We start from the raw sequence: 19362 nt of genomic DNA, 5'->3' as shown, positions 1-19362 counted from the left end.
TCCCGGGGATTTTCGCTCTAAACATTTACAGAGTAAGTATAGTAACAACCGTGGGATGTCCCCTAGCAAAATTAAATTGCCATAGAATGTCCATTTTGGACAAATCCTGATTTTTTTCTGGGAGTAAAGCAGGATAGAATCCATCCATGCCATTGTACATCCAGCCACGGGAGGACAATTTAGTTAATAGTGCTGGGCTGTCCCTGTGTCGATAACTGAATCAGAAGAACCGGAGTTAGAGACACCACTGCAATGATACCACACATAACACTAACAGCGCCACTTAGTCCGAGTTGGCATACATATCAGGGAAATAAAATGGACCGCACTGAAGAGGGATTCTACTTAGCATTCATGTTAAACCGAAACCGAACCTTTTTGTTGGATACTCATAAATCCATAGATCAGGCGACAGAGGTTAATGCGAACACCGATGCTGGTAGAGTGTTCCTTGGGCTATCGACCGCGAAGGATATAAGGATGGTAGTGACCACTAGGCCTTGACAAGTCCCGCAGCACCTGGGCAATTTTGGTGCTGCGATATGGTGCTACGAGGTGCTGCGGGACTAAGCCGATTTTAGTGCTATTGTATAGTGCTACGGCACTAAGTGCTACACTAGTATAATTCTACTAAAGGTTACCTAAAATGGATGGATGGATGCTGACTTATTTTAATAAATTACTGGTAATATTATTCGATTTACTTCTTATTTATACTATTTACTATATATATATAATCTACCGTTTTTTATAGCTTGAATGGCATTGTAGTTTGAAAACATTAAGTTGCTATGGAGATGCAAATTTTAGGGGCCGTGATCACGTTACTGAGCTGGTGATTTTGACTAAGCTGGGGCGAACAGACCCGGTGGGTTGGTGGTCTTGGCATGGCTAATACGGAGTAGCATTTTCGAGGTTTCAGCCCACATGGACATTACTTGCATTTTTAAACCTTTCCACATCTTGAAGTCATGGGCTTTCCACTACCACCGGAGTTGATACAGATTGTGTTGGAGTTCATTATTGCCGATGAGAACGCCAACGTGCCCCCATATGTCACTCAGAGTACCAATTTGGCCCCATATGCCACTGTCAACCGCGACTGGCAGGCAATCATCGAGAGCCAAACCTTTTCAAGTATCAAGATCGACACAAACAAGCGACTAGCAGAGTTCAAACAGTTGCCATGGGACCAGTTATCGTGGAGCCAAAGAAGAAGCCATATACGGAAAATCCATTTTATCGTGGAGCTGGAGTCGTATGATGGCGAGGCTCGCACACGGTACGAAAATGAAGAGGAGATACAGCGAAACAGCAAAGCTTTTACTACTTCAATTCAGTCACTATTCAATGCTCTATCCGAATGGTCGGACAACGAAGCGGGCATCAGTCTTTCGATTATGGCGCAGTCCCCCGGCGATATTAGCGCCCAAGGCCCCGAGGCAATGAAGCAGCGCGGGTGGGGAAAATCACATCTCTTAACTGATGACATCGGGCACAAGCGATATGACAGATCGTATCTCCAATTCAACGAGGAAGCCGTCGGTGCTCAATGCCGAGCTGTCCCTATAATCACCAGACTTGATATTATAGGGGCGATGGGTCATAGGAAACTCGAGCCAGCCTCCAGTTCTCTTATCGCGTCGAAGTTGCCTCGACTGCACGATCTGTACCTTACCTTGGATGATAATTGCAAATGGGATTCCCAATTAAGAGAACGTCGGCGGAATGGTATGTCAGACACAGATTCTAGGATGATGCTCGAATAAGTGGATATATACTAATAATTCATATAGAATTTGCGGACTCTAGTCAGTTTTTGCCTCTTACTATACGCGTTCTCAGCTTTGGTTTCGCCTATATAACCCCAGAAGATGAAAATTATCCTCCAGCGGCTTCAACGGTAGAAGGAAACACGGATCCTCTAAGCTCGCGTTTACGAGAATTTTCCCAACAATTGACAGTGATGGGTGGGAACCAATGTGTCTTAGGAAAAGAACTTTTCTGGCCGTTGAATGGTGATAATCCTGAACCTCCCCTTTGGCCACATCTAACTAATGTGGGCGTAGATTATATACCTATCACGCCATGTGGGAAATGGATGTTTGAACAGGACAACGACGCCGAGGAGCCCGATTATGATTCAGATGGTCTTGGCTCCTACTATGATGATATGGATGACACCGATCTGGATTGGGTTCCTCCAGAGGACCGCAAGTGCAGACTATTCCGAACCAAATTCGTACACGAATTGTTCAATCAATATTATTTATCAGCTGGCAAGGCTGCTCTTCGGATGCCTAAACTAGATTCCATGTTATTGGACGTTTCGCACCGACCTCAACACCGGTTTTGGTATCAGGTGGAGAACGAAATGGCGAAAGTGACCTGGTCTAGTGAGGATGACCCTAAAGCATTTGAACCAAGCGAAGAGGTCTTGCAAATTTGGAATCAAGTTGCTTTGGAACACACCGGTAATGGCTTAGAGGTTGAATTCCAATTATATTAAGGGAGGAAATTGAGAGAGAAGCCAGAGCAGAAATAAGCATGTATTCGTGCTGAATCTGATATAATATGTCTTATATAACTACTATTATATACTAATATAAATATATAGCGAAGCCGGAGCGGAAGCCGCCTATCCCATGGGAGGCGGCGGTGCTGCGGGGCTTGTCAAGGCCTACTACTATAGTTAGCTAGGTGGTCCTTAGTATACGGGATAGGTCCACTTCGGCTACCTTACTAACTAACCGGCCCCTCTTTTTTTTTACCAAAAATACGGACCCTCGCAAGCGAGGGTCCTTCACCCACATGAACAGGATCATCTAAATGAACAATTTTTTTAAATCCTACCACTTTCTCTTAAATTGTTAACCACCCCACCCACCATGCCTAAAGACAACAGAGATATAGAGGATCTGATTCTTAAAGCTATCGACTCTCTCTCTGAGCAATCTAAACCTAATATCTCGAAAACTGCACGAGAATTCGCGGTTCCAATTGGACGACTACGACGCCGGTGGTTAGGTGGAAAATCGCTTTTTCAGCGTCAACCCAACGGTCGGAAACTAAGTCCTGGACAGGAGAAGGTTCTATGTGAATATATCGATTACTTTGACTCCGTGGGAGCATCGATAAATCGTCGTCAAATTGCTATCGCAGCCAATTCAATTCTCGAGGATAACCATACCGATTCGGCCACAAAACCCCCCCAGATCGGCGACCAGTGGCTAAAACGTTTTATGAAACGGCATCCCGAGTACTATATACGACGCCGGCGAGCTCTTGACGTCGAGAGAGCTTCTGCACTTGATAAAACTGTGGTGGAAAGGTGGTTTCAAGACTATCAACGTGTGGTGACTGAGTATGGTATATGCCAATAAGATATCTACAATTTTGACGAAACTGGCTTTCAAATTGGCGTCGGACGAGATCAATTCATTATTACAAGAGAGCTAAAAAAGAAGCTATTCAATGGATCTGTCACCAATCGAGAATCTATCACTGTTTTAGAGGCTGTTTCTGCTGATGGTTTTACCTGTCCACCACTTATTATTTTAAGTGGAAAGTAGGCATTACTACGCTGGTTTGACACTATCAAAGAAGATGAGTATATAGCGGTAACTGATACCGGTTATATCAATGATCAATTGGCATATTAATGGATTCAGCTATTCCATAAGTGGACGATTAATCGTACGCTTGGTGGAAAACGGCTGGTGTTATGCGACCGTTTTGGCTCCCATTTAACACGCCAATTCATTGAATTTTGTGAGAAGAATAATATCATTTTATTCTTCTTACTCTCACATACCAGCCATATACTACAGCCTCTCGATGTAGGAGTGTTTAGCGTCTATAAACACTGGCATAGTGAGGCTGTTGAAGCGGCTATAATGACTGGATGCCGCAAATTCTCAAAGGATGAATTCCTACATTGTATCGCCGAAATCAGACGAAAAACCTTCCGGCCGCATACAATTAAGCTTGGATTTAAATTAACAGGCCTCTGGCCTATTAATTCTAAGCTTATTACTGATGAATTGGAGTCGTACGATCCATATCATGACAATTTACCCCGGCTGGATACCCCGTCAACTGGCTCTCAAAACACGGAATTCAGCACTCCAAAAACAGCTGAGAGAATTCGAAGGATTAGCTCTCGTCTTAGTCAGTACGATCCTACCACTCAGCGTTTTAAAGACGGGTTAGAAAAGCTTGCAAAGGGCGCTGAAGCGCAGGCTGTATTAGCTCTCCAGCTACAGCGGGAATTCGATCGTACCCAGGCTATTATGGGAGCGCGCCACGCCAGATATGACAATTCCCGCCGTCATATACAGATCACCGGTATCATATCTTCCACCCAGGTGAAAGCAATGAAGCGAAAGGAATACAAATTGGACGAAAAGGCGGATCAAGAAAAGACCAAGCGGAAGTGGAAGAAGGTGTTGATCGAAATCAGGAAGTATGGAAGAGCCAAAAAACGCCGGGGAGATTAAATTGTTTTTGTATTATAGTAGTAAAATGGCTAATTGATTTCTTTACTATTTTTAATTAATTAATTTACTACATGGTGGTATGTAAAAGTGAGGTTAAAGTGGAAGATTGAAAAAATTGATCATTTAGATGATCCTGTTCATATGGGTGAAGGACCCTCGCTATGCGAGGGTCTGTAATTTTGGTAAAAAATGTAAGGGCCGGTTATATCTTATACTTGATTTAACTACTATATAAGGTGTACCTAGGTAAAGGAGTTAAGGTTTAGTTACGATATATTTAACTATACCTCTAATAACCTCTAAAAGTTTGAAGTCTATTAGGTATAAGGGGCGACGTCAACCTAGGGGTGTGGAGCGTCTTCTTTAACCAACCAAATCTACCAAATACGTGTAAAGAAGGTATTATAAAGCCAACTCAGGCTCAATGGGCCGCCTCCTGTGGGATAGGGTGCGGGATACAGCCCTTTGCTGATGTGGCTACTCTATGTCTGCTCTGCAACATATTTATAAGAACCTTGTCCTGCTATTTTGTTTGCTTGTTCGGCAGTGCCTTCCAGTGGCACTATCCTATCCCCAAGAAGGGCAGCTATATGACCGTGATGGTTGATCTGGTTCGCCCTGTCTCCGATCCGGGTGAAGTCATGCTAAACAGAGCGGATCCCCCCGCAACAAGCGAATATAGCCTGGATTATTTCAACGATAACCTTGATATCATCGCTATTCGGGAGGGTATTAGGTACAGCTATGATGTATTGAAGCACGGCGATGGTTTCAAGATATTATATCGGATGAATATCCTGTGAAATGCCACTGGATGACAATGAGTTGATGAAAAGAACTGTGTTGGTTCGCAGACCTTATTCCACCCATGTGGTACATTGGCCTATCTTTAAACACATGGAGTTTACTTTCTAGCCAGGAACTAAAGCGAATATTTGCGCCTTTATGTCTCTTCATGCCATAGTAGCTAGACTCAGTTCAAACAGTATTCAAGGCCAAAAGAAGCACACTGTCTCTTCGCATATTCTCCCATCAAGCTTTCATAGAAGACATCAGGCTCATCTTCTTACCACGTCCCAAAAAAGACGGAAAGAGCGCATTGTGCACAACCCACCCCTCCCGGTCCTGGACTGCCCCGTACTCATTCCAAAACTCATCCTCCATGTCCGAAACCAGAACCTTCAATCTGGCATCAAGATGCAGAAGCCGTTTCGCAAACTGATTCGCGACAGGGATGAACCGCTCCAGGACAGCCTGTTCGTCATCTTCCGTTGGAGTGCGAAACCCCACCTGGAGTTCGCGGAGCAATTGGTACAAGCCATTAACTGCAGTAACCTCTTTCACGTAGGCTTCTAGCAACTCAATCACTGCCTCTAGCGACGCGACGGATATTCCCTCGAACAACTTTAAGCTCTTGAGTCCATTCTTCTGCAGAGCTAACCCTAGAGGGTTTAAGAAACGGCTTTCCGCCCCGGTATATCTTCTTGGGTTGTTCCCGTGACGATCATTGAATTCTTGTTCGGACTTGTCCACATAAGAAGACATTCCTGCGCCGATAAAGAGCTCGGCTAATCTAGTGACATGATCTCGACCGTGCTCGTCATGGATTTGATAGATGCCAAGCCAGGCTATGCGATATAGGGAGAATATCTTGGCTTGCAGGTTCTTCTTCTTGATATCGATATTGTCGGATGCTGATGGGATTCTTTTTAGACTTGACGAAGAGTTAACGCTATTTCTAGAGCTCTTGTTAGGGTCATGCTTGATGGAGAGAAAATCAAACATTTTGACAAGGAACTAGAAGGCTGTTTTTGAAGGAAAAAATTATATTACTTTGATCTGGAATCAATGGTGGTATAATGGGAAAGATCTTGTTTAAAAATGGGGTGAGAAGGGGTCTCATACCCCTTTTAAGTAGAGTTGCTGATGCTATGGTTGCTTGTCGCTAACTACTTCTGGACTAAGCCGAAAACTCTTAAGCGAGCCCGCTCACAGACGTCTCGCTGAAAAGGCAGATTTCTTCGTTCAATGTTGGGTGGCCATGCTAACGGCGACAAGGCTGCTAATTATCTCTCATGGCATTGGCTAAGTCTCATGCCCGAGTGGAGCAGCGAAGGAGGCGAAGGCAGACTCCGAGTTGTGGCCTGGAGGTAGTTACAGGGGTAAGTAGCATGCTCTAAGATGTGTCACTTTGGGTTTAGCGCTATTTTGCCTCACGTGTCTAAATCAGTGAAGTTGGTTTACTATCACAGCACAGCCTCCTGTGCGGCTCCTCTTTCTGGCCTTCCTAATTATCCATCGCCTATGACCACCATCACGCCACTTCCCAACCAGTCTGGAGAGGCTAAGACGGCCAAATTACACAGTGTTCCTGATGGGGTTGCCCTGCAGATTGCTTCATCAAAAGGCTGTGAGCAAAGTGTCCAGCTGCTGCTAGAAAATGACACAGATGTTAACGCGCAGGGTGGTTTCTACGGCAATGCATTATATGCCGCATCTTCAAATGGCTATGAAAAGATTATACACCTTTTATTAGAGAAGGGAGCCGATATCAATGCGCAGGGCGGGTTTTACGGAAACGCACTATATGTCACAGCCTCGGATAGCCGGGAAAGTTTAGTACGGAAGAAGTTGGAGGATGGAGTCGACATCACTCCGAAGGGTGTCACAGACAGCTTTTGGCATCATGTGTTGAGGAGACGCCCTGAGATCAATGTCCGGAGCGGCAGTCGTGGCAATGCACTTTATGCTGCTTCGATGGAAGGCCACGAGCAGATTGTACAGCTGCTGTTGCAGAATGGTGCTGATATCAATGCGCAAGGGGGAAATTTACGGGAATGCACTATATGCTGCCTTGTCGAAAGGGCGTATCGGAGTTGTATACCTGCTGTTAGCGAACGGTGCTGATGTCAATGCTCAAGGTGGGCATTATGGCAATCCTCTGCAGTTTGCTTCGTCGAACGGCCTGTGTGAACTTATGCAACTACTGTTGGAGAAAGGGGCTGATGTCAACACGCAAGGTGGCTTTTATGGCAATGCGCTCCACGCTGCTTCGTCTGCAGGCCATGAACAGATTGTGCAGCTGCTTTTGGAGAAAGGCGCTGATGTCAACGCACCAGGTGGCTACCACGGTAATGCGCTCCAAGCTGCTTCGTCTGCAGGCCACGAACAGATTGTACGGCTGTTGCTTGAGAATGGTGCCGATGTTAACACACAAGGAGGCCCGCTTGACAATGTAATGTATGCCGCTGTATCGGAAGGTCATATGGAGATTGCTCAGCTGCTATTGGAAAAAGGCTGGAGAAAGCTGCCGATGACAACATGCTGGCCCGTATTCGACTACTTTATCGCTCAACTATCTAAGCAAACATGAAACTCAGTATGACAACTTTGATGCCGAATTATTCGTGCAATCGTCCTATTTTCGTTACAAACACCACTCATCCAGAGCCGTACGGTCGAATCGTGCGAGCCGGACGCTAGCAGCCGGCCGTCGGGCGAAAAGGCCACCGCATTATTCCAGTAGCAGCGGCCCCACCTCAACCCGTTCCTGAGTCTCTACCTAGGTATGTTATTCCTCTCGGAGTCAATAATTCTTTCCGGTGCAGTTGGATCCATGTTGCATTATAGTAACAACTCTTAGGGTCCATTAACTACTCATTTAAAATGGCTCCATATCGTGCGATTTCCGTTGGTGCGCCACTCGGACCGTCGAGAGGTATACGACTCGACTTGCTAAATAGTAGTCTTACTGCCTCGTCCACTTTGGATGCCAAATTGCTTTGTTTCCGTCCGTTATTTCTTTCGTTTGTATTCGGTAGAGCTTGACCGAGTAAATCGTAATAGTAGTATTGTGGATAGTGGCCCTGACTGCCGGCCTGGCGGTTTTGCTGCCTCTGTCCTAGGCGCAGTAGCTCACCGGCACCTAGATGTTCACTAACTATCCGGGACTGAGTACAGTGTGTCAATAGGCATTAGCGACAGATGTGACCTGTTCGCCGTATCTGGGGATTATCTCTAAGAGGTAGGTTGATTTATAGCCAGATATATGCGCCCCTAGAATAGAAACGGACTTTTGGACCAAGTTACTAATAGTCCTACAGCAATGGTGTTATGACAGCGGATCAGATCGAGGCTGTATGTGTCGACGGCTGCTATAGATCTCTGGAAACCGCCTAGAACCACTATCGCCGACGAATGTGCCCTTAACACGGACGTCATCGTGGTCGAGAACGTGGCATATCCCGCTACATTCTTCGTGGATAACTACCTATTCACGTACGAGTTGTCCTACCGGACGGATAGCACCACGGGTGAGTACTACGATCCGCTCGTAGCCTTGTGGTCAAACTAGTCTCTCACGACCAGCTAGTTATGCTCGGACTGCTGGCTGGGCGGGCTCGCCCTAGAACTAGTCAGTCCCTTCGGATATAATAATATTGTGGCATTAAACTATACGTCGCTGACATCCAGCTATAATACGACCACGTATAGCTACGCCACTCTAACGCAATACGCACTAAATACAACGGCTACGACCGAACCGACGGCCGTTATAACTGCCATAGTATCGAATTGCACGGGCTTATATAAAGTGTAAGAAGAAGATACCTACAACTCGGCGGCCTAGGCCCTTAATATATCCACGTATAGTCTGCTCTATATAAACAATCTCGATCTATACTACCTAAACTAGTTTTTGCGCCGGGTGGCGAGTACCACATGCCCAATATGTTAACGGTAAGGTATCCGCTAGCGTCCGCTAGCGCCCGTATCGGCGGGCCCGCTAGTTTTCGCTAGCACACCACCATTTCGATCCCGCGATTTGCCATCAATTACGAAGGTCGTGAGTGGCTAGATCTCGCCATAAGTATATCGGCCTCAAAACTACACAATCTTAAGTAATTAGATAGGGACGTATATTTTCTGGAAAACAAATAAAGACAAGCTAATCTCACCCGTTTAATCCTGAGACTTGCCGGATTGGAACAATCAGAACCTACTAGGAGCCTGGAAGGTGATGCATAATAAAAGCCATTCATTTGTAAAAGAGATGCCTGGGCATAAAGCAGAAAAACGTATTGTCTATTGCTTGGTTGAGTCTTTTTGCCAACTTTCACATACAAAAGATGCATATCTCTTCGTCCATCCAGCCGGTATCGAACATCGAAACATCGCTTACGGCAATGAATGGCGCGCTCATGTACAGCGAAACAGCTGTCGCAGGAAAATAAGAACTTGCCTTGCACAATCACCTATGGTCTCTCATTCAGGGTTTGAAGCTTTGGAAACTTTAACTGGGGAACAACGGAGAGACGACGTCGTCTTTGAAATACTTACATCAATACGCAGAGAAAAACATGCAATATCCAGCTTACAGGACGAGAGCACGACGATGAATATATTAAAAGCCTGTGAGATTTCATCACTGAGTTTGAAAAGCGAATATTGACCTTACATAGTCTTTGAGGGTGATGAACATCCGATTAAAATAACCCAGCCATTTTGCAGTGCTTACGTTGAGTGGTTCGAGTCCGATATCGTCCAAGATGAGAGCGCAGTGATGGCATTAATAAGTTATTGCGGACAGCTCCTTCAAAGGAATTGTACAGCAGAGGGCTCCGCAGCATGCAAAACTACTACACATGCCTGGTTTCTTGAATACATCTTCGGGCAAACGTATGATCACTGTTGGGGCTGCTAACTATGGGGAGAGAGAGAGAGGAAGAATCATGATCTATTCAATCTATCTAGAGCAGGGGATTTATACCCTGCCAAACAAAGAAAGGCTCAGTCTGCAAACAAATGGAGGCATCAATGGGATGACCGACATAGTCCAACAATCACAAAATGAGTTCTGCTGGAGAACAGTGGATAGTCGCTAAAATCTGGGCTATGAGAGCCTTGCGATCAAAGATTGAAAATCGCCCTGACACTTCACCTTTGACTACCTTTACAGTTATATGTTTAGCAGCAAGTAAGGTACGCCTAAACCTCCGACTTCAAAGGATCAAACGTCATGTTTTCAAAAAAATACAAATAAAGACTCCTTTCTGCGTAGCGCAATGCTAACATCACTCCCATTTCAGCTTCTAGAATCAAACCTCCAAGCGTTTAATGACCATTCCAAAGCATTGCAGTCACTTGGTACATTAATAGGAGGCTTTCGTGATCTGCCACTATTCATTAGAGAAATCGTCCACCGGTAAGAATTTGAGACAAAGGGTCCTTCCTCATATCGAATTCTAATCGATTCTTGAATTCAGGCTTTGCTACGACCAGCATACTTGAAAATTCCATCAAAATTGGAACATTCAATCAAAACCTTCAATGGAAGCTGATCTAGTAAAGCATTTTGCGCCTGAGTAAGCGCATTCTTTTTGTGTTCAATACAATCTTTCTCAAGATTTCTCAACAAAGAACAAATAGTATGAGACCTTCGAGCCATCCGCGCATAAACTGCCTGGAGCCAACAATTCAACTGTGAATTTAAATTACCTTTTAAAGCTATATTTTCATTGATCATATGCGAAACCGATAGGGTCAGTTATAGGACTGTCATATGTACACAATCAATCCGCCCATACGATACGCGTTCATCCGAAAAAACATCCTTTTGACTACAAAGTCCTGTTTGTTATCAGCTGTAGGTCGATGGTGATGGCCCACAACTTGAAAAAGAGTAATAATCCAACACAACAGATTCGGTACTGCAAAGATGGCAAACAATACAATTTGAAGACCAATTGCGATATAAAATGAATGACTTTCCCCAACAATTAGTTCATATATCTCGCCGTGTTCGTCGAGCAGCTTCTTCAGTTACTCAAATGACGTCGCATCCATATCGGAGGGGGAGGATGAGTTCTCAGGAATCACGAGAAGTGAGGAACGGCTCCCACCATACTCCCATCAGGCTTCGTTTGAAGAAGGACTGGCTAGCATTAGTTCTCTCTATTTTTTTCTAAGAGCTCCAGGCGCGATTCCGTGATGCCGCCACTTACAACTCAACCTTTTCCTCGCTTGGCCCTTTCTAGTCAAACATCGTGTTGCGCTTCAGCGTGTCACGGCCCTTTTTGACGCCTGGGCGTTCCAAGAGCTTGTCCAGCCATTTTTCCAGGTGAGGAAGCTCGTCCAGAGAGATGCCATCCGAAGCTAGAGGTGTTAACATTGTCATCATTAATTCAACAGAAAAGAGCTAAACAATTAGGTGAAAGCGGAGATAGCCTACTGTGAGAGGAAACCCACCCCAAGCAAGCTATATCGGCAATAGTCAGGCGGTCACCGACGAGGAACCCATAAGAAGACTTGGCCAGGTGGGATTCCATGGTGCGATAGAGGCGACGGGTCTCGTCGTGATAACGGTTGATACTGTACTCAATCTTCTTCGCTGCGTACTCTGTAAGTATCTAGTCAGCATTTGACCATTCAAGTGATCACACTTCTCGGTAACCAACTCTTAAAATGCTCCAACTGTCCTTGCATAGGCCCTAAGCCACCTATCTGCCACATGAGCTAAACAAAAATGTTAATCGTTTTGAGTCGGAGGCTTAAAGCTCTAGGGGTCCCACGCACTTACCCAGCTCTTTACCTCCCAATATTCACGGGAGTCCTTTGGATATGAGACCTTGTAGCCACCGTCGTAGCGGTCAACAAGGTACTCAAGGATGGCACCGCTTTCAAAGACACGGATCTGCTCCCCGTCGGTCCATATATCCGTCATGGCCGGGATCCGGCCATTGGGGTTAATGTCCAGGAACCACGGCTGTTTCTGCTCATTGTCCATTATCTTGATGGGGTATAACTATATACCCAAGGAAAAATATATGTGAGCCTTTTAGACGTTCTATTTATACCCTGTATAGGGCATAAAATCTCTTCGCACCTTATACTCCAGGCCAAGCTCCTCAAGGAGTATCGGAACCTTGATCCCATTTGGGGTTGACGCAGTGTAAAGCGTGATATCAGTCTTGTTACCCATACTGGCCGGTTCGTTTCTTCGCTGTGTAGTGTAAGGGGTCCTATGGCCAAAGGCGAGTGCGGGAAGCATAAATTGTAATCGATTGCGGATCGGGCTAATTCTTATAGCCATTTTAGCCAGCATCGTTTGCCGGGGCTGAAGCTAAAGTAGGCTAAAGATTCTAAACTTCTCTTAGTGACAAACGTCACCACTTGCCGGTAATAACGTGTAACCAGTCGATCCACACAGTCCAACATGGCCGGGCCGGTAGAGTATGAGCAAGTGCGAGATCAGGGGGTCAAGCCGGATTTTAATCACGCGGGATTTTGCCGGAGGGGTGGAGAGTATATTTTTGCATAACATTCCACCTTCGTAACCGATATAGTCATCCATTACCATTTGAGTAATTTGTAATTTTGTCCTGGCTGACGTAATGCAGGGCATGTCATGAGATCCTATGAATGTAAATTGATTGATTCCATTGCACAGTATTCAAATTAGGCTTTGACTTCGCAGAAGACTCTAGCAAAAGTGCGAATGTATGCATCTGCAGATACCACAGTGCATTCAAAAGATCACGTGAGTTGATTGTATTGTCATGACCACTGATGGAGCTCTGTGGGTCAATATGACTTCACATGTGGGCCCTGATGCATAGTTAGTGCGTATCAGGGTGACAGGTTAATACCAAAAAGACGGGTGCTCCAACAGGGTGTAAACGGAGCTTCAAGGTTTGTCTATCACCAATACATATGGTTGGATTACACTTTGAATAGTGTTCTACCAATGCGTTGTCTAGTTTAACCTTTAGGCTACCCACAAAGCACAAAAGTCTGACGAAAATAATTCACCATCGCTTTTCTTGGCGATAAACCATCACAAGGTATACATAAGCAACTTATAACCATGACTTTTTAACCACACTTCAGTAATCCCCATCGCTTATTTAAGTAAAGACGGGTTTCCACAAGCACAGTATCATTTTCTTCTGTTATCATGCACGAACCAACCTACAACCCCGAGTAAGTCCCTAAAGAATCACAACCCTCTCAAACCTCTATGCAGCTCATAATCTAACGTTTTCAAGGTCTCCTCTAGCAACGACCACCATCACTTACCAATATAAGCTGGTCAACTGCCCCGGAAAGACCACTGTCGGAATGCTCGTCGAATATCCTCCGAACGGTGCGACACCCCCTCACCGTCACGGGGGCGCTTCTGTCTCCGCCTACGTGATCCGTGGCTCTGTCTTGAATAAGATGAATAATGATCCGATGAAGGTGATTGAGCACGGCGGCTCGTGGTACGAGGCACCAGGCTGTCATCATCGGATTAGCGCCAATGCGAGCCAGACGGAACCGGCGTCATTCTTCGTGACTTTTGTGATCGACTCGGACACTTTAAAGCGAGCAGGTCCGTCCATACTTGTGCAATATGATGCTGAGTTTGTGGATATTGTAGCGCAAAAAATGCAGGTATAAACTTGGAGTGGCGGGAGTCAGGGAACCTTTTCATTTGTTCTTGGTTTATAACAATAAATTCCTGCTTTATTTTCTTTTTACTGTTGTATTTACCCTTTTGCTAATAGTTATTGTGCAATGAAAATCGCAGAAGTTCTTATCTGGATTAAATCTCTCAGGATATCGCAAAATCTGTAGATCTTGCGGGTATAGGGCAAATCGTTAAAAGATTCGAAGCGTTCCGCGGTTATGTATACCTGCCAACACTTTCAGGTGACAATGCGTGTAGCAAAGCTAGAAAATTACCTGCTTACGTCATTTATCAAGGGACCGGCTAATAGCCTGACAATACTGTCTCTGATAATCCGTACTATTCTCGAAGTACACATAGCCTATTGATAGCCTATCCGAGGGACGGACATGCTACTTGTCTTCTTCATTTCTTGATACCCTCTTTCCTCCCACATTAAATGTATTCGCTAGAGTCACAACCCGCAGAAATATCTAATTCCACCATCTCAACCGTCACTCATATAGGTTTCTCATCACATCTGCTTTTACTTTTGGCGACATGACCAACGATACCGCGCACTACTACGAACGACTTCTGAGATCGGGTCTCGACCCCGAACTCAAAACTGCCAAGAAACTGAATAACAGTAATTTGTCGTAGTACTCGTGTAATTCTCCAATATATAGACTCATGGGTCCTTGGCGGGTTGGGGATAACCCATAGATACTCAAAAAACCATATGGCGCTTTTGTATAAAATATACGCGATGACGTAATAGTGATCTTGTAATATCCGGCTTATAGTCGAGGATGAAGAATCATTTATTTGACATTACGTTTAGGATTATGGGATTATGAATAAGTGAGAAGCTGCGGTTGGGGTGTGTCCATGGAATGTCATCCAATAATGTCTGATTTATGACCGTATATCGATCCTCATTTGCTTGAGAAGATGGAGTGGAGATGGAGATTCTGGCTTCTTCGGTATTGCGTTTTCTCCGCCGTGCGATTTTGTGTATCGGGCGCCTCCGTAGCCTACTCTTATTGGGGCCACTCAATCGGGTATCTCGGATCCCAGAAAGCATAAAAGCCAAGGAAACCTCCTGGGGGACTCTCTTTGCAACCATACATTGGATATAGCAGAAGAACCCGTCGATCTGCAGGCTCTCCAATCCAGTAACCTCAAAATTCCAAGGCTCAAACAAAATCTCCTACCGCTCTCTCCACCATGCAAGCAGTGCGCCATCACCCTCCCGGTGGTACTGAGAAGCTCAGGATTGCCCAGGAAGCCATACCAGAGATCGATGATGATGAGGTACTGGTCAAAGTACACGCTGCCAGCGTTATCTGGATGGAGCTCTATTGGCAGATCTACCAGAAGGATGACGGCACATACAAAACCCCTATCCTTGGAGAGGACTACTCTGGCGTTATAGCAAAGGTAGGGTCCAAGGCGCCCTCTGACAGCGGCCTCCAAGTTGGCACCGAAGTCATGGTTTTCATGAGTAAGGCCTTTCCCACCAAACGAAGCATTAACGGCGGAATGGCCGGCTATGCGAAGGCTCACTTCTCCAAAATGGTCAACAAACCCCGTAGTTTGAGCCTGACTGATGCTGCATCGGTGCCACTTTCCGCTCTCACCGCGTGGCAGGGCCTGTTCGACCACGCGAAGCTCGCAGCTGGACAGACCCTGCTAGTCACCGGAGCGGCTGGTCCGACTGCGATCTGGGCCGTTCAGATGGGCAAGATGGTCGGGGCCAGAGTTGTCGGCACGGCGTCGTCCGAACAAAGCTTCGAGCTCCTCAAGTCGTTGGGAGTAGACCAGATCCTGAACTACAAGCAAGCCAAGCTAGACTCTGTTCTGGAGAATGTTGATGTCGTCTTTGATACAGTGAGCGGTGACACGTCAAGACAGGCCCTGAAGACTCTTAGGAAAGACGGCATACTTCTCCACCTTGTGGGCAAACCGCCCGATGACATCGGCAGGGACCCCAGGGTGATATTCTTTATTGTCGATATGGATGCGGAGCAACTAGCGAAGATTGGGGACTCGATCGACAAGGGCAAGCTGAAGCCGGTCGTTGACTCGGTCTTTGACTTCAACGATGTAGTAGAGGCCTTCAAGAAGGGCGAGACGGGGCACGCTCATGGGAAGATTGTGCTCAAGGGGCCCAATGTATGAAGGTTTCACTGTTGGCCAGCTCCAACGCTGAGGATCCAGAAAGGTTACTCGTTGCCAGACCACGGTGTATGTACGTATATAATCAATTATTCGTTTTCTACACCGCGCCTCAGCAGGTATGATAGGGCAGACACGCACGCCAGAAACTCTGGATCTAAGGTACATAGGCGCCTCAAAGGCTACAGGTGGTCAGTAGTCTCAGAATGAAAGAGAGAAGTTTAGCACCTTATGTCGAATACTAAGATTGAATACATAGTGGAAACAGGGTAAAATACCCTGAATATCATATGACATATGGTACCAGCCATACCATACAAAAGTGCATATTACAGTTAGTCATCTATGTCCGCACAGCTTGTTAAAACCGCGGGTTTTGTCATTTTAGTTAGTTAGAGATTTCAATATATCTGATTTTGTCCATACGTTGTCATACAGCCAGATTTTTATCATATACTAATAATACTAATACTGTAAACCCATACGACTTCATTAACCCATAATTCCTCCCGTGCAAATGTGCTAAAGAAGAGAGTGCACTTCATTACATATGTAAATATACTAAGTAAAGAAAGGGGAATGGGAAGAAGAAGAGAGAATTGGACAAGAGGAGAGCCTCTGTCTCCTCCAATACATGCAAACAGTGCAAACTGTCGGCGTGGAATGGCAGAACCCTGGGCCCATTCTCCAAATATCTTTGAACCTGCCATTACCCTAATGTCTGCGATGTGTCTGATGTGTCTGCGCCTGCTTTTTCAACGTCGGGAATATCCCCTTTCTTTGCCTGAATAGCGTCTTTTTCCACCATGCCATAATCTGTATCAAGCTCTTTGCGCAAAGGTACCTCTTTTTCAAAGATCACCAATATGCAAGCAAGACCGCAGAAAGCAATCGATACGAACCAGACAAGTTTAAGGGAGTCAGAAAATACCCCCATAACCTCGCTCTTCATAGGATCCTTCAGGCTGTCAATAAACGTATCGGACGCGTGCTGGTAGGCGTGGCCATTGGAGAGTAGTTGTCGCACGCTAGCATCTGAAATGCGATAGGCATACTTGTTGAACTGATTGTTGAAGATGCTAGCGGGAATAGCCACCCCCCATATATTGCCGAAGCTCCGCATGAATGCCCAGGTTGCCGTGGCTGCCGCCTGATCCGACTCTGCAATGGGGACTTGGAAGGCCGGGAGCAAGGTGTTTAGGACCATACCAGATCCAAGCGCGGCAATAATTTGGAAAATAATCCACTCCGCATCGGAGGAGTAGCGATCGAGGTAGGCAAATAGGCCCATACCCAACGTGAGGATGATGAACCCTACCATGTGAAGGGCTTTGTACTTTCCAAACTTTGAGAGGATGATAACTGCAATCACGGCGCCGGGGATCGCAACGAGGGTAATAGGCAGCATTTGAACACCCGCTCGGGCTGGCGAAGACCCCAAAATAGCCTGGAAGTAAACCGGGATGAAGAACAGCACCCAGTAGAGGAGAACCGTGAACAAGTATGTGTTGATGAAGACCACGAGGGAGGTTCGGTTTTTGAATAGGCGCGGTGGTACCACAGGCTCCCGACAGAACCGGGATTGTTCGAAGATCATAAATATAACCAGCCCAACAAGTCCTAGCACCAACGGCACGATAATCCGCCACGAGCTCCATGCATAGCGTGAGCCCCCGTATGTCAATGCACAGAGTACCGCTGCCGTAGCCCCCATGATGAGGATATTGCCGATATAGTCGATACGCTTGACCTTCTGGGAAAACGTTGTATCGCGCTGATAGTTAGTGTGTAGAAATAGGAACAGAAGCACCAGCGAAAACCCGCCAACAGGTAGGTTGATATAGAAGACCCATCTCCAAGTTGTTCGCTGGACAATGATTCCTCCTACAAAGGGGCCCATCGAGCTGCCAATCGAGTACACGGTGAGCACGATGGCGATGAAATTCCCGCGCTCACGCAATGGAACGAGATCCGAGACGATCACGTCGACGATCATATTGATACCACCACTTCCAATTCCTTGAACGGCGCGTCCAATGATGAGCATGTTCGCGCCATTTGCGCCACCACAGATGCCGCTTCCCAGGGTGAAGACAGCGACGATAAACATCGTCAACCATCGACGACCGAAGACATTAGCTAGCTGCCCAAATAGGGGCTGAACCGCTGCACTAGAGGATTCCGATGAAGTGTCAATTTCAAACTCAGGTCACTAGGGCTGATGGTAGGGGATAAAGTACCTAGTGAGGAAGAAGGCATTCGTGATCCAGATATAGTTTTCGCCAATATTCAGGTCCTCCACAATTGTTGGCATTGAAGTCGAAACCACCGTATTCTCGAGTGCCCCTAGGAGACCGGTCACACAGAGTGTAAAGATTATAGTCCAGAACTGGAACCCTCTTTTCATTGGCGGAGGCTTGGCGATCGCTTCCTCACTGCCCTCCTCCCCTCGCAGCCCATTTTCCTCTCGAGGCTCGGACTCTGTTTCCTCTACCATGGTTGAGAGACGTTTTCAAATAACGGCGATGCTATCTCTAAAGAGAAGGAAAGGGAATAAAAGCACCAGCACTAGTATCTCCTCATAGAGCTTGAGCTACTCACCACTTCATCCGGCTGCTTGTGTACCTCGGACGATTTCGGTACCTTTCTGTCAGCTAATACGAGGCTCGTATGCAGAATGCTGGACAAGAGTGGAGGGTGAAGTGAGAAAAATTTCTATGGAAATTGACCCCTTCGCCCCTTCGGCGACGGAGAGACAGCCTGGCCGACCTTTTCGGAGCTTTACAGTCCCTCCTTTGTTTGGCCCCGATTCGGATTCTTCCATATTCCCGGATCCGATTAATGACTCCCACGGCATTTCGGTATCGAATAATTTATTCTCCTCATTGTATTAGTCCGTGTGAGTTAATGCTTCTGGCAGTAAATCTAGTAGTAAAACCAGGTAGATCACATACGATCCACCTTGGATCTTAAGGTTCGGAAAGTTCCGAAAGCCAATCGGGAAGTTTATTGGCCCGAGACCCGTTAACCTCTTCAATGCCATTGGGTGTTGGGGATTCATAGGACAGTAATATAATAATTGTAATTTTCCTTCCATTCAAACTTCTATATTCTATTTAATAGACTAGCATCTCATCTCTCTGGCTTCTATGTTTATATGTATACTCTCGTATTGCCACGTCTGAGATTATACCAAAATAGAAAATTGGGGGCCAAACCACACGCTCGTGTCTGTTTCCCCTCCTTTCACTG

At 46.0% G+C, this 19362-nt stretch overlaps 7 protein-coding genes across 7 annotated transcripts; 4 read left to right on the top strand and 3 right to left on the bottom strand.

The window, feature by feature from the left end:
* Positions 1-971: 971 nt before the first annotated feature.
* Positions 972-2509, top strand: N7471_006909 (uncharacterized protein; the record flags this gene model as incomplete). Its single annotated transcript, XM_057279628.1, has 3 exons — positions 972-1731; positions 1797-2018; positions 2070-2509. 3 exons carry the CDS (start codon positions 972-974, stop codon positions 2507-2509), a joined length of 1422 nt encoding a protein of 473 aa, XP_057133888.1.
* Positions 2510-5531: 3022 nt separating this feature from the next.
* N7471_006908 (uncharacterized protein) lies at positions 5532-6284 on the bottom strand (the record flags this gene model as incomplete). The annotated part of the gene is made up of 1 exon (XM_057279627.1): positions 5532-6284. One exon carries the CDS (start codon positions 6282-6284, stop codon positions 5532-5534), a length of 753 nt encoding a protein of 250 aa, XP_057133887.1.
* A 519-nt stretch (positions 6285-6803) lies between these two features.
* On the top strand, positions 6804-7872 carry N7471_006907 (ankyrin repeat domain-containing protein; the record flags this gene model as incomplete). The annotated part of the gene is made up of 2 exons (XM_057279626.1): positions 6804-7299; positions 7364-7872. The coding sequence occupies 2 exons, from the start codon at positions 6804-6806 to the stop codon at positions 7870-7872; spliced, it is 1005 nt and encodes a 334-aa protein (XP_057133886.1).
* Positions 7873-11532: 3660 nt separating this feature from the next.
* Positions 11533-12549, bottom strand: N7471_006906 (glutathione S-transferase family protein; the record flags this gene model as incomplete). The annotated part of the gene is made up of 5 exons (XM_057279625.1): positions 11533-11654; positions 11731-11898; positions 11957-12014; positions 12079-12270; positions 12385-12549. 5 exons carry the CDS (start codon positions 12547-12549, stop codon positions 11533-11535), a joined length of 705 nt encoding a protein of 234 aa, XP_057133885.1.
* Positions 12550-13455: 906 nt separating this feature from the next.
* N7471_006905 (cupin domain-containing protein) lies at positions 13456-13940 on the top strand (the record flags this gene model as incomplete). Its single annotated transcript, XM_057279624.1, has 2 exons — positions 13456-13481; positions 13547-13940. 2 exons carry the CDS (start codon positions 13456-13458, stop codon positions 13938-13940), a joined length of 420 nt encoding a protein of 139 aa, XP_057133884.1.
* A 1219-nt stretch (positions 13941-15159) lies between these two features.
* N7471_006904 (NADP-dependent oxidoreductase) lies at positions 15160-16113 on the top strand (the record flags this gene model as incomplete). The annotated part of the gene is made up of 1 exon (XM_057279623.1): positions 15160-16113. One exon carries the CDS (start codon positions 15160-15162, stop codon positions 16111-16113), a length of 954 nt encoding a protein of 317 aa, XP_057133883.1.
* Positions 16114-16819: 706 nt separating this feature from the next.
* N7471_006903 (MDR family MFS transporter) lies at positions 16820-18607 on the bottom strand (the record flags this gene model as incomplete). Its single annotated transcript, XM_057279622.1, has 2 exons — positions 16820-18281; positions 18351-18607. 2 exons carry the CDS (start codon positions 18605-18607, stop codon positions 16820-16822), a joined length of 1719 nt encoding a protein of 572 aa, XP_057133882.1.
* Between the last annotated feature and the right edge of the window lie 755 nt (positions 18608-19362).

Source organism: Penicillium samsonianum, assembly GCF_028829775.1.
Source record: "Penicillium samsonianum strain IBT 33392 chromosome Unknown utg000004l_segment0_segment0, whole genome shotgun sequence".
NCBI lineage: Eukaryota > Fungi > Ascomycota > Eurotiomycetes > Eurotiales > Aspergillaceae > Penicillium > Penicillium samsonianum.
Note: the sequence above shows the minus strand (reverse complement) of the source record. Positions and strands in the feature narration are given on the sequence as shown.